The 21490-nt window shown below is 42.0% G+C and overlaps 1 protein-coding gene across 10 annotated transcripts in view; it reads right to left on the bottom strand.

Moving 5' to 3' along the window:
- The window catches only part of tcf12 (transcription factor 12), a 338068-nt gene that overhangs the window by 205437 nt on the left and 111141 nt on the right, over nucleotides 1-21490 (bottom strand). For all 10 annotated transcript variants that reach the window (XM_034189942.1, XM_034189886.1, XM_034189913.1 and 7 more), the window contains exon 5: nucleotides 15976-16078. In XM_034189942.1, the coding sequence (XP_034045833.1) occupies nucleotides 15976-16078 (103 nt within the window). The remainder of the gene's footprint in view (nucleotides 1-15975; nucleotides 16079-21490) is intronic.

Below are 21490 nucleotides of genomic sequence, written 5' to 3'. Positions count from 1 at the left end.
AAGTGTCCCAAAGCTGTGAAATGCTTCTCTACTCACTGGAAAAAGGAACCATCAGTGCTTGATGTGCCTCACTCCAACATAGCAGCTGAGAGAGCTGTAAATTTGATGGAGGAGGTTCGTTCTACTTGCAAAACAGACAAATATCTTAACAGCAAATTTATTAACACTAATTCACAAATCTGAAACACTATTAAAAACACTACAAATGCTATATGTACTCATTTTCATGTATTCCTCATATTTATTGTATGTAAAACTGACATGTTATAATAAAGAGTCTTTGAGCCGCTAGGTGTATTAATTTGAAATATGAATCTGTCTTAGGTGCGGGAGGTTTTTTCAAGGTCTGGCAAAACCAAAGTCATTTTTGTGAGTTTTAGGTAAAAGTTCATCATTTATAACTCCAGGCTAATAAATCTGAAATTTGTCATAACCCTACCACGCAGCATTTGGAGCTGTGCCAACGGAACGGAGGACGATTCTCGTTTCTTGACTGCAACAAGACAAGAGTCCCACTTAGCGACTTTAATCTGAACAAAAGTGACTCAGTCATGACTGACATATTTTAATGGCTTTGAGAGGAGTTAAGAAGCGGACTTGCCGCTTGTGAAGAGTTATTATTATTATTATTATTGCTGTTGTTGTTGCTATTATTATTATTATTATTAATATATAAATAAAAATACATTTAAAAATACTAGAATTTTTAATACATTTTACGACAACAAACGCTGAGCCATTAATTATTATACAGAAAACAAATGCACACAAACGTGCTGAGATACGAACAGCTAATGCTAACTTTAACACTGAAACGCCATAGACATGCTAGCGTAGAAATTAAAATGAGAAAGTTTTGTGAAAAATTGTATTTATTTGCCACATTTAGTTGATGTCATGTTTTGCAACTGGCAAGGTTGAGATATTTACTTTGTTCAGAGCTTGCCTGGTTAACAGGGACTGATTAATGTATTTGTGCTGGAGACCCTCCCGTCCTGTGCACCAACAGCATTTCTTGTATGTTCGTTTTGTGAATTGCTCTGTAATTTATGTCTGTAGCATGGCCCAAGCAGAGGGTCACCCCTTTGAGTCTGGTCTGCTTGAGGTTTCTTCCTCAGTGGGAGTTTTTCCTTACCACTGCTGCTCTGGTGGTTAGTAAGGTTAGACCTTACTTGTGTGAAGCGCCTTGAGGCAACTCTGTTGTGATTTGGCGCTATATAAATGAAAATAAATTGAAATTGAATATTAATGGTGTATCAACATTGCTCACTGTTACGTAATATCCCTAATTTTTCCAAAAATATTACCGTATTTCCTTGATTAATAGCCCGGGCATTTCCTTTTCAAACAGTGCTCAGAGCCGGTGCCTAAACAAAGCAGAATCTTATTCAAGGCCGGCGAGTATTAACAAAATGTTGCTTGCTGCCTGCAATGTAATTTAGAAGTTTCACATGTATCCCCGGGTGTGGTGAACCAAACTGCATTACATCTGTCATTTAACGTCTTGCTAAATGTTCTCCATTTATTATAATGGGATGGTAAGAAATCAATGCAGTGCTAAATCGAAACTATACCAGTGCGTCACCTAGCTTCATTCCTCTGCAACTGACACTGTGGCATGTTGTTTCATCTTAGGATTTTAAGGTAACACTCTGCAGCTGACTTAGAAAAAATTATTTGGAAGCTATACCTACTGTTGTGTGGGCCGCTGAAGAGGAGGTACTGCTGGCCCACCACCACCAGAGGGCGCCCTGCTTGGAGTGCGGGCTCCAAGCACGAGAGGGCGCCAGACCCAGAGGAAGTGACAGCTGTCACTCATCACACCAGCTGTCACTCATCTACACCAGTACTTAAGCCGGACTGCAACTCCACCTCCCCGCCGAGAAATCGACTACCGAGAGGTAACTTCTCTGCTGACTCATATCATTGAGTGGATTCTGAACTTCTGTTGCAGCCGGTATCCTGTGGTGTTCGCCCTTATCTGGGAATTGGCGTGTAGCGTGACGACGACGACTGCGCTACAGATAAGTGGTTACACTAGGAGCTGCACGAGTGTGTGATTCGGAGGTGGAGGTCCTCCTCCTAACTGTGTACAGACTGTAGACCACTGAGTGTAAGGATTTACACTCATTCATCTTGTCTCTGCTTTTTGCCAGCAGTACCAGGGTCGAAAGCCGAAGACAGAGGTCACCTGGGGATTCGGGACTTGGCGGCTCCGGTGTTCTTCAGACCGTTGGTGGTGGAGGCCGTGTGGGACGCAGCCTCTCTCTCGTCGGGGTCTTCTATCTTCGAGCCTGCCCACACGTCACCTGGTGTTAATTGACTTTGCAATTTCTGTATATTCAGTTGTGTATTGTCACAACAGTAAATTGTTATCTTTTGGCTTACTCACTGTCCGTTCTTTTGCGCCCCCTGTTGTGGGTCCGTGCTACGACACCTTCCCAACACCTACCTTGCTGTGTTTTTTTCTGCAAATGCAACAGCTTGCAGCCTTGTCTCAATGGTGTAGGAATTGTACTTCCCTGTTCTAACATCACTAGGAGGAGGAGTCAAATTAAAAAAAACGGTGCTTATTATAAAGGCAGGTGTTTATTTTTTTTCCGGTGGAGTTTTGACCCAGCAATTAAATGAGGCAGGCCTATATTTAAGATCAAGTAACATGGCAGTCCTATCAACTTTCTGTTTTCGCAGCATTCATCCTTGACCCAAAATACATAAGCATACCAAACAGCAAATGTCAGCTCACCCCAGTTTCTCCATGATTGCAGTTACACATACGCACACACGCACACAGAGGCCACTTCACTTTTAATATGTAGATAATTTAACGCCCCCTGCTGGAATGGCGTGTGAGTCCAGGATTTAATTGAGCAACTGAGCAACCGAGGTCCATTGCTCAGTGTTGTTACATAATATCCCTAATTTCTCCAAAAATATTAGTCCTATCAACTTTCCATTTCCGCTGCGTTCATCCTTGACCCAAAATACATAAACATACCAAACGGAAAATATCAGCTCTCCCCAGTTACACACACACACACACACACACATTTTTAACAAGCTTGTTCTGTAAAACAAATGACATTTTTCACCACAATTAGGTAGCTACCTTTCAGTCAAGAGGAGCTTCACACACAGACTGAAAAGATCATTCATTAATTCATTTTCTATGCCTGATTATTCCAATCAAGGGTCATGTGGAGGCTGGAGCCTATCCCAGCAGTCATAGGACGAGAGGCAGGGTACACCATGGGCATGATGTCAGTCTATAGCAGAGCCACATACAGACAGACAAAAACATTCACACTCTCACCTATGGTTAATTTAAAGCTCCCAATTCACCTAACCTGCATGTCTTTGGAAGCAAGAGAAAGCCAGAGCAACTGGAGGGAACCCACATGAACACAGGCAACTCTACAAAGAAAAAGCCAGGCATGAAGTGATCCCATGACCATCTTGCTGTGAGGCAACAGTGCTAACCACTAATCCACAGTGCCACCCACTGAAAAGATCGGTCTGGGACAGCCAAAATGATTTTTGCAGAGACTGACAAAATCTGCAGTGTTTCCCCCACAGTATTACAGGCGTGGCAAGCTGCCAGGCCAATGATACAGACCAACAGACCAAAAATATTTTGTTAATAATGACAACAAGAAATACTGCCAATTATCATATACCTACAAATGATACGCCAATATGATTGGATAAAACACTAAAGAATAAATAGCAATACACCCTTGTGATATTTTTCACGGACCGGTAATATTTTTCATACCACCCGAGTAAGTGAATGTCGCCTTGGTAATCAGCCAATCTATACATATGTTGTGATGTCACGGCACGTGCAATCCCAGATATTGTCAATGTGAAATTTAATACAGTGGTCCCTCGCTATATCGTGGTTTACCTTTCGCGGCCTCGCAGTTTCGCAGATATTTTTTAGTGCAATTTTGCATGCTTCTTCCTTTTTTTTTTTTTTAACAGCGCTTTGTGTTCTGCGTCCTTATCAGGCGGGATGGTTGCTGCACCGGTCGGCATCACCGCGATTGCTCTCACTGCCTCCGATATGCTAATGAGTCTGCGGGCTCGGTAAGCGCTGCAGCGGGCCACTCACACCGCCCCCCGTCTGCTGTGCCGAGCTGCATCCAACTCCAGCAACAGGTCCAGAGACTACACTCGCTGTTTTGATGCACAGCACCCGCCGCATGGTCTCGGTAATCGCAGCCGCAGAGCTCCATGGCCATGACTTGGATTCTTTGCGGGTCCCGCATCCGTAACCCCAGAGGCAGTGAGCGAAGAGAGAGCACGCACATTGTGTTCTGCATGCATTTATCATTTATAGGTATATGATAAAATCGTTATCAAGTTGTTCACCAAATGAATATGGCTTTATACACCCTGAAGAAAACCATACGCATCAGGGTGTATGGTTTTCTTCAGGGTCTATAAAGCTATATTTATTGGTGAACAACCTGATAACTGATAATATCCATTAATTTGACTGTCGGTAATCATTAAAGCACATGTGCAGAGCTTTGATTCTGGTATTCTTTCACATAAACAATCGTCTGACACCAGCATAACACTGAAAACTCCCGCTGCTGTCTGCTTCAATTAAAGGACAGTTCACCAGAAGGTAGTAATGGGCGATAGAAATGATATGCAATATAAACAATACAAAACTGGCCTACGATAGAGGCCAAGGATACGGAAGGATAATCTGATTGCATTATGGTCGTAATGCATGTTAACGGACTGAAAGTAGCAGCAATGAAACAATAAGGACACCGGCTGCCGTTAAATGCCATAGAAGAAGAAGAAAAATGTTGAGGACTCAATCTACTTGCAACCTGCAGAAGTTAAAGCCACGAGCTGTAACGTGACTGAAAGTGAAACGGAGGAGCTGATGAAAAACACCAGTGCAACATCCATTATTTGGACTTGGCTCGGATTTAAGAAGCCTGAGGACCAACAGTCAACCCTGTAGAGTGTGTGGGGCAACATTTCCGGTTACGAGAGGCAACACGACTACAAATGATGGAGAAACCGAAGCTTTTTGAACCACTGAATCAATATGAAGTAACTGTGTTGAAATGGTGCAGTGTTTCGAACCATTTCATACAATTAAATATGGCAACATCTGCTGGCCAATCTTCAACATAGCACTTGCATGGAACAATAAAGGGAAAGATGTCATGAAACAGTAAGGCACTGTTATGTATGTTTAAAAATAAAGATTCCAGAGGTGTAAAACTCCGGCTTCAGAAAGAAAAACCCTCCCATGTGTTGCTTCTATCTGTGCACCTAAAACAGTTGATCTCAATAATTAGCTCATCCACCTGCCTGAACTAATTACAATTAGCTGGTTTATTAGGAAGATGGAACACATATGTGGCTGGACTTTTACTTTCTGAAGCTGGAGTTTTACACCTCTGAAAGGTTCTATGATCTCGACATTTTTCCTATATTTTCATTTAAAGACATTAATAATATACTTGTGTTCTAATGTGATTGTGGCATCATAAAATACTGTATATAATTAGAGATATAAATTGAGAAATGCTTGTGCAACTAAGGACTGTTATGAAAATAGTGTTGTGTGGGCCGCTGAAGAGGAGGTACTGCTGGCTCACCACCACCGGATGGCGCCCTGCTTGGAGTGCGGGCTTCAAGCACAAGAGGGCGCCAGAACCACTGGGAGTGACAGCCGTCAATCATCCTCAACACCAGCTGTCACTCATCATCTCACCATCACCATAAAGGCCGGGTGGCGACTCCACCTCCTCGCCGAGAAATCTCCTACGATACAAGGTAATCTCTCTGCTGACTTATCCGTCAAATAATAATCTGATCTGTTTTGCAGCTGTTTTTTCCTGGTGGTATTTCCTTGACTGGATTTTCGGAGCTGCACGTGTGTATGATTGGAGGTGGAGGCTCTCCCTCCACAAGAATCAATAATCAAGGTTGCTGGGTGTGAGGATTCACACTCACTACCTTCTGTTTTTTCTGCCAGCAGTACCAGGGCCGACAACGGAGGACAGAGACCACCTGGGGACTCGGGGCTTGGCGGCTTCGGTGTTCTTCAGGCCGTTGGTGGTAGAAGCGGTGTGGGTCCCGGCTCTTCGTTCATCTGAGGTCTCCTATCTTCAAGCCTGCCCGCAATCCTCTTGTGTGTGATTGGCAGTACCTTTGTTTATTTTACGTTGTGTTCTTGTGCAACATTAAATTGTTACTCCTTCCCTTATCCATTGTCCGTTCATTAGCGCCCCCTGTTGTGGGTCCGTGTTACGACACCTTCCCAACAAATAGTTGTACAAAATGATGGGTATCTGGCACTTCAATGTTTTTTTTTTTAAACACAAGATAATTTTCAATGTTGTTTGGCTTGTGTCTGTTCCTCTTCTTTGTTACCACCTCTCTAGTTTTGGAGAAGATTCTCTCACACGGCACAAAAGTTGCTGGCATATGAAGATAGATTTTGTCCAGCTTGTAAAGAGTTGGTTAAACAGCAGTTTAGCAGTTTGGCTTTCCTTAGGGTTTATGTAACCTGATCTGTAATAGTTCTATTATAATATATATATATTGTGATATATATCATTATTGCAAAAGGCTGCAATGTATATCGCAATATGGATTTTAGGCCATATCACCCATCCCTAACAGAAGGCATCAGGCGTCTGAATCTGACACTGACTCCATATTTTGACTCCTATTGATGCATGTCAGACATTACCCTGCAACTGCACCAACATATTTTTGCGGTGCGCACATTTTTCATGACGTGCTCTCTCACCTTTCATGGAATACACTGGTGCTGTTATGATGCTTCAGTTTTACAGGAGACATTCGTGTTGCTAAAGGCAAAGTGTCATTTAAAAAAATGTATAAAACTTTGTGATTATTTGTGCGATCTTCATGACAGTTTGTCAGACAGCAGCTTGCTATTAGGGCAACACAGTCTCATTTGAGCACCTATGTGATATCACAGGATTTGACCCCATCTGGTAAGGGAAGGCACGGAAAATAGGAGACATCATGTCAGTAAGTTTTAGCCTACACAGCTAACCAGAGTAGCTACGTTCTCTCGCCTGCAAAACCACATCGACACGTTTGAGCTCTGGGTCATAAACAAACTGCAACACATGTCCACTTTCCTCACTTTTTCTTTTCATTTTGTTTGCTTGTAATTTGCCCAAAATCTCAAAGTTCCGTGTTTCTGTCCCCAGACGTAGAGAAATTACATCATATGCGTCATATTTTACCACTTTAGCACCCGCCCTCAAACAAGACTGCGCTGCCCAATTCACCCCCTGTGCAGCACATGACCAAGGGTTAATTTTTGGCTCATGGGCCACGTTTATCCTAGTCTCATTTTGTGTGGGCATACTTTTACCAGGGACTCTGGACTTAAAAGAGACATTATCATGCTGAAGCATTTACCTTTGAAAAGTAAATTGATAATCCCCATGGCACCTAATAATTTTGAAATGATCTCCATGTTAGGATACAGGAGGCTTTTGTCTTGCTAATCATCACATTACACGGTGACAACCATTGTTGTTGACTTCTTGCTCCGTTCCTAAAAAAGATCTGTCAAAATATGATTGAGCACCAAATCTCAGCTCCAGATAGTTCAAATGCTCTGCTCGCCAAACACCATAACTGCCATGCACAAACTGTGTTTGTTGCCAAATTGGGCATTTTTAACTTTATTTAGCTATGGCTGCATTGCTTTCTATGATACACCAGTGTAAGCAACAGGACACTGCTGTGTGGCTGTGGGTTTATTCACACAACACAGCCAAATGAGAAATGATCTGCAGACATCTGGCATCATATTGGCAAGATTAAATACTGAGCACATTTTTCTGAACTTTGTATGACTGGGACCAACAGAACAGGCATGTGAAAAAAACAATTCTTAACAAAAACATTTTGGGCACTGCAAATGACACATGACTGCTGTTGGGTTAGAAATCACTTTTTTGCTCTGGACCTTTACCAGACTCTCATGCTCAGCCACTCTAGATTATACCAAATGAAAAGCTCATGGTACGTTTGATGTATTATAAACATTCAAGAGGTCGTGTGCAGTGGAATAAAATAAAATAAAATGTTAGCACCACGCCATACATCCATAAACACACGCACACAAAAAAAGCCCAAATAAAATGCTCTCACAGAAGAAATAGACACTCATAGAAGGCAAGATACAATGTGGAATACAACATAAATATATACAGTCAAAACGCAGGCAGCCCCAAAGCAACTGTTGCCAGAGGTGTGTCAGGTGGTGCTCACCTAAAAAGAAGAAAAAATAAACTTCTCACTTCACTCCAGGTCTCATAAGAAATGCAACCAATTATAGAACATTTGTTATTGGTGTCAGACATTGTGCCCGCCACGATATGTCACAAAACCTGACACTTTATGCTATTTCCTGATTGTCAGGTGCAATAATTGATCACGTTTGTTCTTTGTTACACAAACAATAAATAATAGAAATGTCACGTCACATTCAAGCGTGAGATTCCAACAATGATGTGTCTACTCAAGAAACAATGGTGGCCCCCATAAAGACTTATTTGAGACTAATTCAGATCTGCCAACCATCCCGCATTGGGCAGTGTTTACCCCCGTGTCCCACATGAGTGTGTACGGGATGCCTATTAGTCCTGCACTTGTTTGGGTCCGGCAAGCCCCCGGACCCACTAGTTACACTTTGCACCGGTGGCACTCACGGCCACGCATGTCCCTCGCGTGTCCCGCATTGGTACATTGGCAGGTATGCTAATTGCTTAATTTTATTATAACAAAGAACAAAAATCAACAACAAAATCGTATCAAGTTTTTTTATTGGTGACCAATATGAAGTTCTAAAATGCTTGTTTGGCGATGATAATGTCACTTTAATCTTACAAGAAAAAGTGCGGGTGCACATGACCCGCAGATCTGTCAGTAATGACTAGGGGGATTCTAATAATAAATATGCACTTTAAATTTTGCTTATTCCCAAATATATTGTTTGCACCTATGCAGTTGTGGAGGTTAGTGGTGCTGAAAAAGTGATCCTTGTATTAGGATATTCTTGAATATGAGTGTTTATTTTTCTTTGATTTTTTTTTTCTTACCACCAATAACCAAGCTTTGCAGCAGGACTGAGATAGGATTACATAAATAATGAGCACATCTACTAACTTTAGCTTTTGCTTGCCTCTCTGAATGCCTGACATTTTTCTGAGCAACATATCCTCGACAATTTGGGGATGCTAACGCCCATCCTGAAATAATTGTAGGAGAAACACTGATCTGTTTTAAATCTATACTTCTACATTTATGTTTCTCTTCTGTCTCCATTTACACTTATGCGTAGAAACAAGCATCATTTGAGATTAGGAATCAAAATCAAAAGAATTTCAATAATAACCAAACAATGACAAAAAAAAGTGCATGAATATGAAACATGCAGGTTTGCACTGTGGCATAAAAGAGTGCAGCTCTTTCATTTGTAGCTCATTGCCTGTAGTAAGTGCCTAGATTGCATGAAATCAACCTCCCCCACATCTAGCTGACACAAGAAAAAAATCTCAGCAGGTAATTAGATGTAACCTTCCTATTTGAGACCATGAACTAATAGTGATCCCTGCAGCTAAACAATTAGAATAACTGAATCAGAGACAACCGTTCCCGAGACTTACAAGACCTTAAATCATACAATTTCACAGAGAGAAGGAAATAAGGTTCCGGAATGTTAATCAAATGATGTCACCAGCTGTGTAGGAACCTGAGTCAGCAATAACAACCACTTTAAGAAAAACATATGAAGTGAGTGCAGAATAATGCTTATTACTAAACCTCTTTACATACAGTCTACAATAGACTCATTCAAAACAAAGTGTTACTGAATTCAATTAAATCTATATTATAACAGCCAAGTGGCCTCTATGTACGTGCGTACGTGCACATGTGCGTGTGTATGGCTTCGATGACGGCGAAACTCGACACTCCAAACTCACACTCCAACCTATCCACCATGGCCAAGACCAAAGAGCTGTCTAAGGACACCAGAGACACAATTGTAGACCTGCACAAGGCTGGGATAGGCTACAGGACAATAGGCAAGCAGCTTGGTGAGAAGGCAACAACTGTTGGTGTAATTATTAGAAAATGGAAGAAACACAAGATGACTGTCAATCTTCCTTGGTCTGGGGTTCCATGCAAGAGCTCACCTCATGGTGTAAGGATGGTTCTGATGATTCTGAGAGCTGGGACCACAGTCGCAAAGATTACCATTAGTAATACACTACACCGTCGTGGTTTAAAACCCTGCAGAGCACGCAAGGCTCCCCTGCTCACGCCAAGACATCTCCAGGTCATGTAGTCAGATGAGACCAAAATAGAGTTTTTTGGAATCAACTCCACTCACAGTGTTTGGAGGAAGAAGAAGGATGAGTACAACCCCAAGAACACTGTCCCAACCATGAAGCATGGGGGTGGAAACATCATATTTTGTGGGTGCTTTTCTGCAAAGGGGACAGGACAACTGTCACCTTATGGAAGGGAGGATGGATGGGTCATGTATCGTGAGGTTTTGGCAAACAACCTCCTTCCCTCAGTAAGAGCACTGAAGATGGGTCGTAGCTGGGTATTCTAGCGTCACAGGGACCCACGACACACAGCCAGGGCAGCTAAGGAGTGGCTATGTAAGAAGTATTTCTAGGTCCTGGAGTGGCCGAGCCAGTCTAAAGACCGGAACCCAACAGAAAATCTTTGGAGGGAGCTGAAACTCGAAACCTGAAAGATCTGGAGAAGATCTGTATGGAAGAATGGACCAAAATCCCTGCTGCAGTGTGCAAACTTGGGTCAAGAACTACAGGAAACATCTGACCTCTGTAACTGCAAACAAAGGTTTCTGTACCAAATATTGAGATCTGTTTTTTTTTAATTGTAAACGTCACTTTCAAGGTCCACTTTCAGTATCACTCACACATCTTCAACTACTTAGTCCAATTAAGGGACATGGGGGCTGGAGCCTAACCCAGCAGTCATTGGGCGCGAGGCGGGTTACACAGGGCGCCAGTCTGTCGCAGGGCCACATACAGACAAACAAACACATTCACACCCGCATGCACACCTACGGACAATTTACAGTTTCCAATTTACCTAACCTGCATGTCTTTGGATGTGGAAGGAAGCCGGAGCACCTGGATGGAACCCACACAAACACGGGGAAAACATGCAGAAAGGCCACAGGTGGGAATCGATCCCATGACCTTCTTGCTGTGAGGCAACAGTGCTACCCACTCAGCCCACTTTCAATATCATTCTTAAATCCTGCAGGCATGGTTTAAGAAAGGTGATGCAACGTTCAGAAATGTGTGGAAGTCTCAGATATTACTGAGGAAAACTTGTTTAATAAGATCATACATACATTCATTATTTGTCCACTTTCATGACTGAGGTCACTAACCGTGGATTTTTCTCCCATCCGTTTTGCGCTATTGCACATCTCTGTGATACCATGATGCACTTGACATGTGAATTCAACAACATTGTGCACTTCCATTATCTTCTTGTAAAAATGCTTCAGCGATATAAGGAAGCTAAACCGCTGTGTTCATCGGGACATCTTTAGCGGCCTGTCAGATGAAGAATTGGACAAGACTTTGTCAGGATTTTTCACTGGATTAAAGAAAGCAGACATGTTTCACGCACACCAGATTTCCTCAGTGCAGCAGCGCTCAAAATTGCTGAAGTCAGCAGTGTGTCAGCAAGTCTTGCAGGGTAGAGTGAACTGCTGGGTCCCACTGCCCTCTGCTTGCTGCTCTGAGAAAAAACACCTAATTTTTAGTAAAATATCAAATGGCGTGGCTCCATTTAGGCGTCATATAAAACAAATAATGAATGTTTTCTGTTCATCCAAGGCAAAGTATATTTTCATTCTTTCAAAGATTGAGTATACCATGGCTTGTTCCATCCTTTAACTCATGCAAATATTCTTACAATTGCACTAAGCGTTGGGCTTGAAACCAGAGGAGCCTTGGTTCTAATCCCAGCCTGACTGGAAAATCACTAAGGTCCTTGGGCAAGGTCCTTAATCCCATAGTTCAGGGGTGGCCAAGTTCGGTCCTCGAGAGCCACATTCCTGACACTCTTAGTTGTCTCCCAGCTCCAACACACCTGGATCCAATGAAAGACTCATTAGCAGACTTTTAATGAGCCTTTCATTGGATTCAGGTGTGTTGGAGCAGGGAGACAACTAAGAGTGTCAGGAATGTGGCTCTCGAGGACCGAACTTGGCCACCCCTGCCCTAGTTGCTCCCGGTGTGTAGTGGCTGCCTTGTATGGCAGCACCCTTACATCAAGGTGAATGTGAGGCATCATTTTTAAAGCAATTGAATGTCTGATGCAGATGGAAAAGCGCTATATAAATGCAGTCCATTTACCATTTATTTGTACACGAATGAGTTGGAAAGATTCAGTAACTGTAAAATGCTGGCGTACACACGCGGGCAGCTACTGCATGTGACACAGGATAACAACGAGACACACATATCATCATGTTTTCTACGATTTATAATAGGTTTGTGTTTGTGTGTGTGTGTGTGTGTGTGTCACACAGCTCTGCGTAAAAGGTCACAAGTAGAGAAGCGGAATCTGATCTGAGCATTCAGACCAAAACAAAATTGCAAAACAAATTAATGATACAACAAACATCATTTTCAATTACTTCGACCATTAATTGAAAAGTAATTGAAATAAAGATTTTTTAAATCTACAGAAAATCTTCACAAAATGTCCCCCTATCATGATGATGTGTTGCTAAAGGACATGTTTTTTAACATCCCAACATAAAACTACTCATGGCTGTAAGTCTCTCCGCACACATATGCTAATAATTAGTGATCGCTGATGTATTTTATTCCTCTCACTCTGAGTGTTAGCAGGTGCATTTCCAGAAAACCTTTCACTCGGCCATCTTCTGCATTTTTCAGTGTTTGACGTCCTTGTTAGCAAAACAGAAACATCCCGATGACTGACAGACGTCAAAAAAACGAAGCTTCTGAGCTGCTGTTCAAAAGCGATGGCTCAGACATACAGAGAGGAGACGACACGCTTCACCCGAAAACCCTTAACTTTATCAGAGTGTTGGATTTTGCAGCCTAAAAAGTGGGGTTACGCGCTGTTTGTGTGGATGCTGTGTACATGGACGCGGGACATCTGACACTGTTTTTAACAGACTGCCTGGACACAGAGATGGATTTGTTACATTGGAAAAAATCAGAATACATTATTTCCAGGAGTTCATGGAGAGAGAGAGAGGCAGAGCTGCAGCCGCAGCGGTCTCAGGCACGTGCACGCTTTTTTGATCGCATGGATTAATTTACATTTGGAAATTAATCCATAACACAACGGTGAGTCTGGCATGTTAAGCATTTTACCCCTTTTGTGTTTTGTAGCTAGATTTCTTTCATTTTTTTAACTGAGAGAGTGTAAATTTGGAGCTGTGTATGTGTGCTGCAAATCTCGCTCTGTGTGTGCGTGTGTGTGTGTGTGTGTGTGCGTGTGCGCGCGCACTGTGTAGATGACGAGACACTTGCTTTCCCCCGGCAGCAGATGTACTTTTTTTTTAGATTTTATTGATAACACTCATAATTAATCATGCACAAAGCTGAACCTGGAGCAGAGATGGTTACTGACAGGCTGCGTTTACACAGAAACCTTCTTGGAGCCGCAGCTTTTACCGTGACTGCATCAAAATTAACAGTTAACACTTAAAAACGACACAACATCACACTTATGTAAACTTTGGAATTAATCTGTGCCTCCGTTATTAACGTTATCAGCTTCATTCCATTGAAGAGCACGCTGGGAAGCTTCTAGTTGCAACGTCACTTGACGGAAACACCTGAGTACTCACGAGTACTTTGTTTTCGGACATCTCCGTAGCTGTTTGTTGTGAATGCCATATACTTTGAAATCGGTCACAAAAGTGCACAAAGTAATCCTGGTGGATCATCGGATGGTAACTAACAGCCTAAATCTAAATTCTTATGATTTTGGTGCGACATGTCCTTTAAATCTTTGATTGTTGTCTGAATGGAATTTCCTGACCCCAAAAACCTACAATTAGACACCAAGATCACGCAAATAGCTATTATATAAGTGAAGATATGATAAATCTTTGGTGTTGTGGTGGCCATGTTGGATTTTTCATGAATCACATTATCATGATTTTTTTTGTAACATTAATTTGTTGTCTTCAATAAATTATTTGATACCCCCCCCCCCCCCCCCCCCCCCAAAAAAAAACCCATATATTTATACAGGTGAAGATATGCCAAATATCGATTTCATGGCGCCCATGGATTAGGTCTCAAGTGGAGTTAACCCAAACTTCTGAGAAGTAAACGGGGTATTTTTCTTTAATATCATCCAATAACCTAAAAACTACCTTCAAACACTGCTCAAGAAGCAACAGTCACAGTCCTCAACTAGAAATTAATCTTCCAATTTTTGTTTACACATCACTCAACAGTCTAATCAAGGGAACAATGAGGACAATTCTGATTTAACAAATAGACCTGCAAAAACAGCACCCTCCAGTTAAATAAACCAGCTGTCTTCTGTTACAGTGCATCTGGAAAGTATTCACAGCGCTTCACTCTTTCCACAATTTATGTTACAGCCTCATTCCAAAATGGATGAAACTATTTTTTTTTCCTCAAACGTTTACACACAATACCCCACAATGACAATATGAAAGTGTTTTGATTTTTGCAAATTTATTTAAAAAATAAATCACATGTAAATAAGTATTCACAGCTTTTGCCATAAAGCTCATAATTGAGCTCAGGAGTATCCTGTTTCCACTCATCATTCTGGAGATGATGCTACACATTAATTGGAGTCCACCTGCGATAAATTCATTTGATCGGACATGATTTGAAAAAGTACACACCTGTCTACATATAAGGTCCTACAGTTGACAGTGCAGTGCTTTTCAGCAGCAGGAAATGGGAGACTAGTCAGGAATGAATAAAGGTGAATGCAGCAAGGTATAGAGACACAGAGCGCTCTTGACCTCAGACTGGAGAGACGGTTCTTCTTTCAGCAGGACAGTGACACTAAGCTTACAGCCAAGATATCAAAGGAGTGGCTTCAGGACAACTCTGTGAATGTCCCTGAGTGGCCTAGCCAAAGCCCAGACCTGAATCTGATTGAACATCTCTGGAGAGATCTGAAAATGGCTGTGCACCAACGCAGCCCATCCAACCTGATGGAGCTTGAGAGGTGCTGCAAAAAGGAATGGGCAAAACTGCCCAAAAATAGGTGTGTGAAGCTTGTGGCATCATGTTCAAGAAGACTTGAGGCTGTAATTGCTGCCAAAAGTCCATCAACAAAATATTCTGCAAAGGGTGTGATTACTTATGTACACGCGATCTCTTAGTTTTAATTTTTACGAAATTTGAAGAAAAAAAAAAAAAAAAACTTTTTCCATGTTATTATTAGGGCGTGTTGTGAGTAGAACTTTGAGAGAAATAAAAACAAAAAAAACAAAACAAAAAAAAAAACGAATTTAACCCATTTTGGAATAAGGCTGTTCCATAACAAAATGTGGAAAAAGTGAAGTGCTGTTAATATTTTCTGGATGCACTGTAGAAGCAGTTTCGATAGCTAGGAGACACTTTTTTATGATGTAAAGCTATACTGATGGTGAGACTTCTAGCTTCAAGGAGGGTCATTAGAAAAGGGCAGAATAGATAGATACAATACATGGAGGAAGGGGCTTAAAGAAGGAAATTAAAACAGCACGAGATTGGGAACAAGGAGCCCTAGAGCACACTACAGTATCTTCTAAGCCTGCTACCTCCTGCTGCATAATGTACATAACTCATGTCAATAATTTTGAAGTAAGTCTTTCCACTACCAAAGGGCATACAAGGATGGAGATGAGAGGAATCGGTTACTTACCCATTATGTTCGAGTTCATAAAAGGTGTCGGAGATAATCCTTCATGAGACGTTAATCGACTGTCACTCAAATGATCGCCATAATGAGGGTTGTCTGTGAAACCCTGAAGGAGAAGATCACAATATTAACCACATTATTGGGCAACGTCCTTAATTGAGCACCTTGGCATTCATCTAATTAGCCAAGGAGACAGAGCATAACTAATCAGCTGGGCCAAAAACACAAAACCTTTCTTGTATATAACGGTTACAAAAAATAAAGAGAAAGGAGAGACAATGTTGCTGCTGGCAACATTTCAATTGTGGTTCAAGTTATGGATCAAAAGTCCATATACAGTACTCAAAACAAATCAACCCAGTGCTGAATTATGTGTTTAATAAGACAATGGCCAGTATTGTGCACTGGTGCATCCAAGTACACTTTTCGCCCTATATTCTAAAAGCCAAGTGGCTTCTGTGCACGTGTATGTATGCATAGGTACGTGTGTGCATGCATGTTTACCACAGAGCAAGTGGGGAGAGCTGACACTTGCTGTTTGGTATGCTTATCTATTTTGGGTCAGTGATGAAAATGGAAGGTTGATAGAACTATTATTTTGGAGAAATTAGGGATATTAGCTAACAACAGCGAACAATGCACGATAATTAAATTCTGGACTCACACGCCATTCCAGCAGGGGGCAGTAAATCATCTATATACTAAAAGTCAAGTGGCCTCTGTGTACATGTATGCGTGCATGTGTAGGTGATGGTCTAGCGGTTAAGGCGTTGGACTTGAGACCAGAAGATCCTGGGTTCAAATCCCCGCCTGACTGGAAAATCACTAAGGGCCCTTGGGCAAGGTCTTTAATCCCCTGTTGCTCCCGGTGTGTAGTGAGCGCCTTGTATGGCAGCACCCTGACATCGGGGTGAAAGCAAGGCATTATTTGTAAATTTTTTTTTTTTTTTTTTTTTTTATTATTACAAGAAATTATTATTTATTGTAAATTATAAAATTATTTGAGAGTCTGATGCAGATGTAAAAGCGCTATATAAATGCAGTCCATTTATAACACCTCTTTCCAAATGTTGTAATACAAACAATAAACTGCAATTGATCAAAATGGCTGCCCCCGCGACCCGACTCCGGATAAAGCGGAAGAAAATGGATGGATGGATGTTTTTTTTTCCTCCCAAAATGAGACATCCTGCGGCAGATGTGCAGCAGCCCAAGACTGTATGGCTGCAGACCTGCAGACTCCAGCAGCCAGCTGAGCTCAACTCAGATGTACGAGGGCTGTCCGTAAAGTATAGGTCCTTTTAATTTTTTTCTAAAACTATATGGATTTCATTCATATGTTTTTACGTCAGACATGCTTGAACCCTCGTGTGCATGCGTGAGTTTTTCCACGCCTGTCGGTGACGTCATTCGCCTGTGAGCACTCCTTGTGGGAGGAGTCATCCAGCCCCTCGTCGGAATTCCTTTGTCTGAGAAGTTGCTGAGAGACTGGCGCTTTGTTTGATCAAAATTTTTTCTAAACCTGTGAGACACATCGAACTGGACATGGTTCGAAAAATTAAGCTGGTCTTCAGTGAAAATTTTAACAGCTGATGAGAGATTTTGAGGTGATTCTGTCGCTTTAAGGACTTTTCACGGTGCGAGACGTCGCGCAGCACTCTCAGGCAGCGTCATCAGCCTGTTTCAAGCTTAAAACCTCCACATTTCAGGCTTTATTGATCCAGGACGTCGTGAGAGAACAGAGAAGTTTCAGAAGAAGTAGGTTTCAGCATTTTATCCGGATATTCCACTGTTAAAGGAGATTTTTTTAATGAAAGACGTGCAGGCGGATTGCAGCGTCGGCTCGCAGCCGCCGCGACGCTCCGCCACAGGAAAAACACCTCTGTTGGAATCCTTGAGGACAAGTTGGAACATCTCCAGCTGATAAACAATTTCTCATATACTCACTCCACTGAAAGCCATCAAAAGCCGCCTGGATTTTACAAATGGTTATCAACACGGAGGTGTTTTTCCTGTGCCGCCGCGCCGCGTCGGCTGCGTCCCGACGCGCGGACCCGTCCGCACGTCTTTCATTAAAAAAATCTCCTTTGACAGTGGAATATCCGGATAAAATGCTGAAACCGACTTCTTCTGAAACTTCTCTGTTCTCTCACAACGTCCTGGATCAATAGAGCCTGAAATGTGGAGGTTTTAAGCTTGAAACAGGCTGATGACACTGCCTGAGAGCGCAGCGCGACGTCTCGCACCGTGAAAAGTCCTTAAAGCGACAGAATCACCTCAAAATCTCTCATCAGCTGTTAAAATTTTCACTGAAAACCAGCTTAATTTTTCGAACCATGTCCACTTCGATGTGTCTCACAGGTTTAGAAAAAAATTTTGATCAAACAAAGCGCCAGTCTCTCAGCAACTTCTCAGACAAAGGAATTCCGACGAGGGGATGGACGACTCCTCCCACAAGGAGTGCTCACAGGCGAATGACGTCACCGACAGGCATGGAAAAACTCACGCATGCGCACGAGGGTGCAAGCATGTCTGACGTAAAAACATATGAATGAAATCCATATAGTTTTTGAAAAAAATAAAAAGGACCTATACTTTACGGACAGCCCTCGTATGGAGAGACAATCATGCCCAAACCCTACCTTGGTAGGAAGGGATGTGACCGATGCTATACAGGACACTAGAGTTGGTAAATGTGGTAGTAGTAAATGTAAAATTTGCAAATACATAGTAGAAGGAAATAACTTCAGGAGTAACACCACAGGTAGACAATACAAGGTTAGCTCACGTAAAACAAAAATGACATGCAACACAAAAAAATATAATTTATCGTACTCGATTAGCTGCAAAAACTGTGGTATCCAATAGGTAGGAGAAACTAGCCAAACCCTTAGGAGCAGAATGAACAACCATAGACAGAGGCTTAATAAAATGTGTAATTTATTTTTATACCAACACTTTTGCTCATATGGTCATAATGTAGATTACATAGAGGTTATGACTATAGAAGAAGTATTTTTGGAAGAGGAAGAATGCTTTAGTTGAGGCTCTAAAGCCCCTTTCACACAGGGGCTGCTCCCAGATGCGTCCTGTGGTGTAATGACGAGGCAGGAATAGCTGCGTCAGGTGTGCGCAGCAGGAGGCAGAGAGGAGGTGAGAATGCAGCCTGCAGGTTCTCTGCACAGAGAAGTCAGAGAGCACAGTTTGGCTGCAGACAGACTGTGCACTCTGACTTCTCTTCTACTTTATATTTTTTCTTGTGCAGAGCTGCAGGGCTGCGCTCTGAGTTCTGTTATAGTTTATCTTTCCTCCTTTGACCGCAAGATGCGTGTGCGCGAGCGAACTGTCCTTGAGCAAATGTGGAGATGTCTGGAGTTCTACTTGATGTTGACATGTCCTGTCTCAGGACTTGTGTCCTTTTTTGTCCTTTTTTTAACTGTGATGTGAGAGTTTGAGCAGAGAACAAGGAACTAATGCCTGCAGCCAGACTTTTTTCTTTTAATTGTTCACATGTGCGCGTGTGAACGAACGTCCATGAGTGGACTAGAGATGTCCGGACTTTTTACTGGATATTTCTGGCAATCAGTCTGTGAGGAGGACTTTTATGGATTTTATTTAAACACATTTGTGAGAGAAGAAGCTGCAGCTGCTTCTCAGTGCGTCTCTTCACCTGACAGCTCCACACAGAGAGGAGCTGAGCTGCAATCAGCATTTTTTTTCCTGTGGTCTTTTTTTTTTTTACAGCATGTAGTTTTTACTGCATTAAAGTACATGAGATAAAAACAATCCTGCGTGATTTATACTGCGGGAACAATGGAACAGAGCAGGAATCATAAATTGGCTTTGAGTCACGCCGGGTAACGCCTCTTTGCCCTGAGTTACGCCTCTTTGCCAAGACTTGCGCTGGAACCACTTCCTTGCTGCGTCGAGCACAGGATGCCAAAAAAATTAAACAGGTTTAATTTTTCGGTGCCTGACTTGCTTCCTCCTTTGCGCCCCTCGTGCTGTTTTGGTGCCAAGCTGCATCATCTCGGCACTGAGTTGCTTCCACGTGGAGTCGTCATAATGATGCACGGCGCAACTGGGAGCAACCGGGAGCAACCCCGGTGTGAAAGGGGCTTCAACGATTACAAAGGGAGGAATACTGTTACAATGAACTAGCCACAATTTATCCGTATGGGCTTAATGACAATGTCAAAAAACTAGGTAATGTTTCTAAAAAAGATATGGAAAATATTGTCATATGGACATTTTTTAACAAAAAACAACGTAAGTTCAAAAAACGATCAGGTAAGCGCAACAGACAACATGCAACAACAAAGACAGATTTAGAACTTAGATTAAAAGAACTAATTAACAATTACAATAGATCTGGGTTAGTACATGAACTTATCACAATTTTTTTCGGTTCTACAACGAAAACTTGGCAACCTAAATGCTTTAGCTAATATTATACTTTCAGAACAAAGATTACCTAACTATATTCCACTTGTGATAAAAGATTTAGCTAACTTTAGGTTAGGTTTACAAAAAATGGAAAAAAAAACTACAATAACCAAAGATGTTAATAAATCTTTCTTGAAAATTACTTTTCACAACAAAAGCATTGAAATTATCAAATCAAATCAATTTTTTTATATAGCGCCAAATCACAACAAACAGTTGCCCCGAGGCGCTTTATATTGTAAGGCAAAGCCATACAAAATTACGGAAAAACCCCAACGGTCAAAACGACCCCCTGTGAGCAAGCACTTGGCGACAGTGGGAAGGAAAAACTCCCTTTTAACAGGAAGAAACCTCCAGCAGAACCAGGCTCAGGGAGGGGCAGTCTTCTGCTGGGACTGGTTGGGGCTGAGGGAGAGAACCAGGAAAAAGACATGCTGTGGAGGGGAGCAGAGATCAATCACTAATGATTAAATGCAGAGTGGTGCATACAGAGCAAAAAGAGAAAGAAACACTCAGTGCATCATGGGAACCCCCCAGCAGTCTAAGTCTATAGCAGCATAACTAAGGGATGGTTCAGGGTCACCTGATCCAGCCCTAACTATAAGCTTTAGCAAAAAGGAAAGTTTTAAGCCTAATCTTAAAAGTAGAGAGGGTGTCTGTCTCCCTGATCCGAACTGGGAGCTGGTTCCAGAGGACAGGAGCCTGAAAGCTGAAGGCTCTGCCTCCCATTCTACTCTTACAAACCCTAGGAACTACAAGTAAGCCTGCAGTCTGAGAGCGAAGCGCTCTATTGGGGTGATATGGTACTATGAGGTCCCTAAGATAAGATGGGACCTGATTATTCAAAACCTTATAAGTAAGAAGAAGAATTTAAATTCTATTCTAGAATTAACAGGAAGTCAATGAAGAGAAGCCAATATGGGTAAAATATGCTCTCTCCTTCTAGTCCCTGTCAGTACTCTAGCTGCAGCATTTTGAATTAACTGAAGGCTTTTCAGGGAACTTTTAGGACAACCTGATAATAATGAATTACAATAGTCCAGCCTAGAGGAAATAAATGCATGAATTAGTT

This window comes from Thalassophryne amazonica, chromosome 2 (genome assembly GCF_902500255.1).
Source record: "Thalassophryne amazonica chromosome 2, fThaAma1.1, whole genome shotgun sequence".
In the NCBI taxonomy this organism is placed as follows: domain Eukaryota; kingdom Metazoa; phylum Chordata; class Actinopteri; order Batrachoidiformes; family Batrachoididae; genus Thalassophryne; species Thalassophryne amazonica.
Note: the sequence above shows the minus strand (reverse complement) of the source record. Positions and strands in the feature narration are given on the sequence as shown.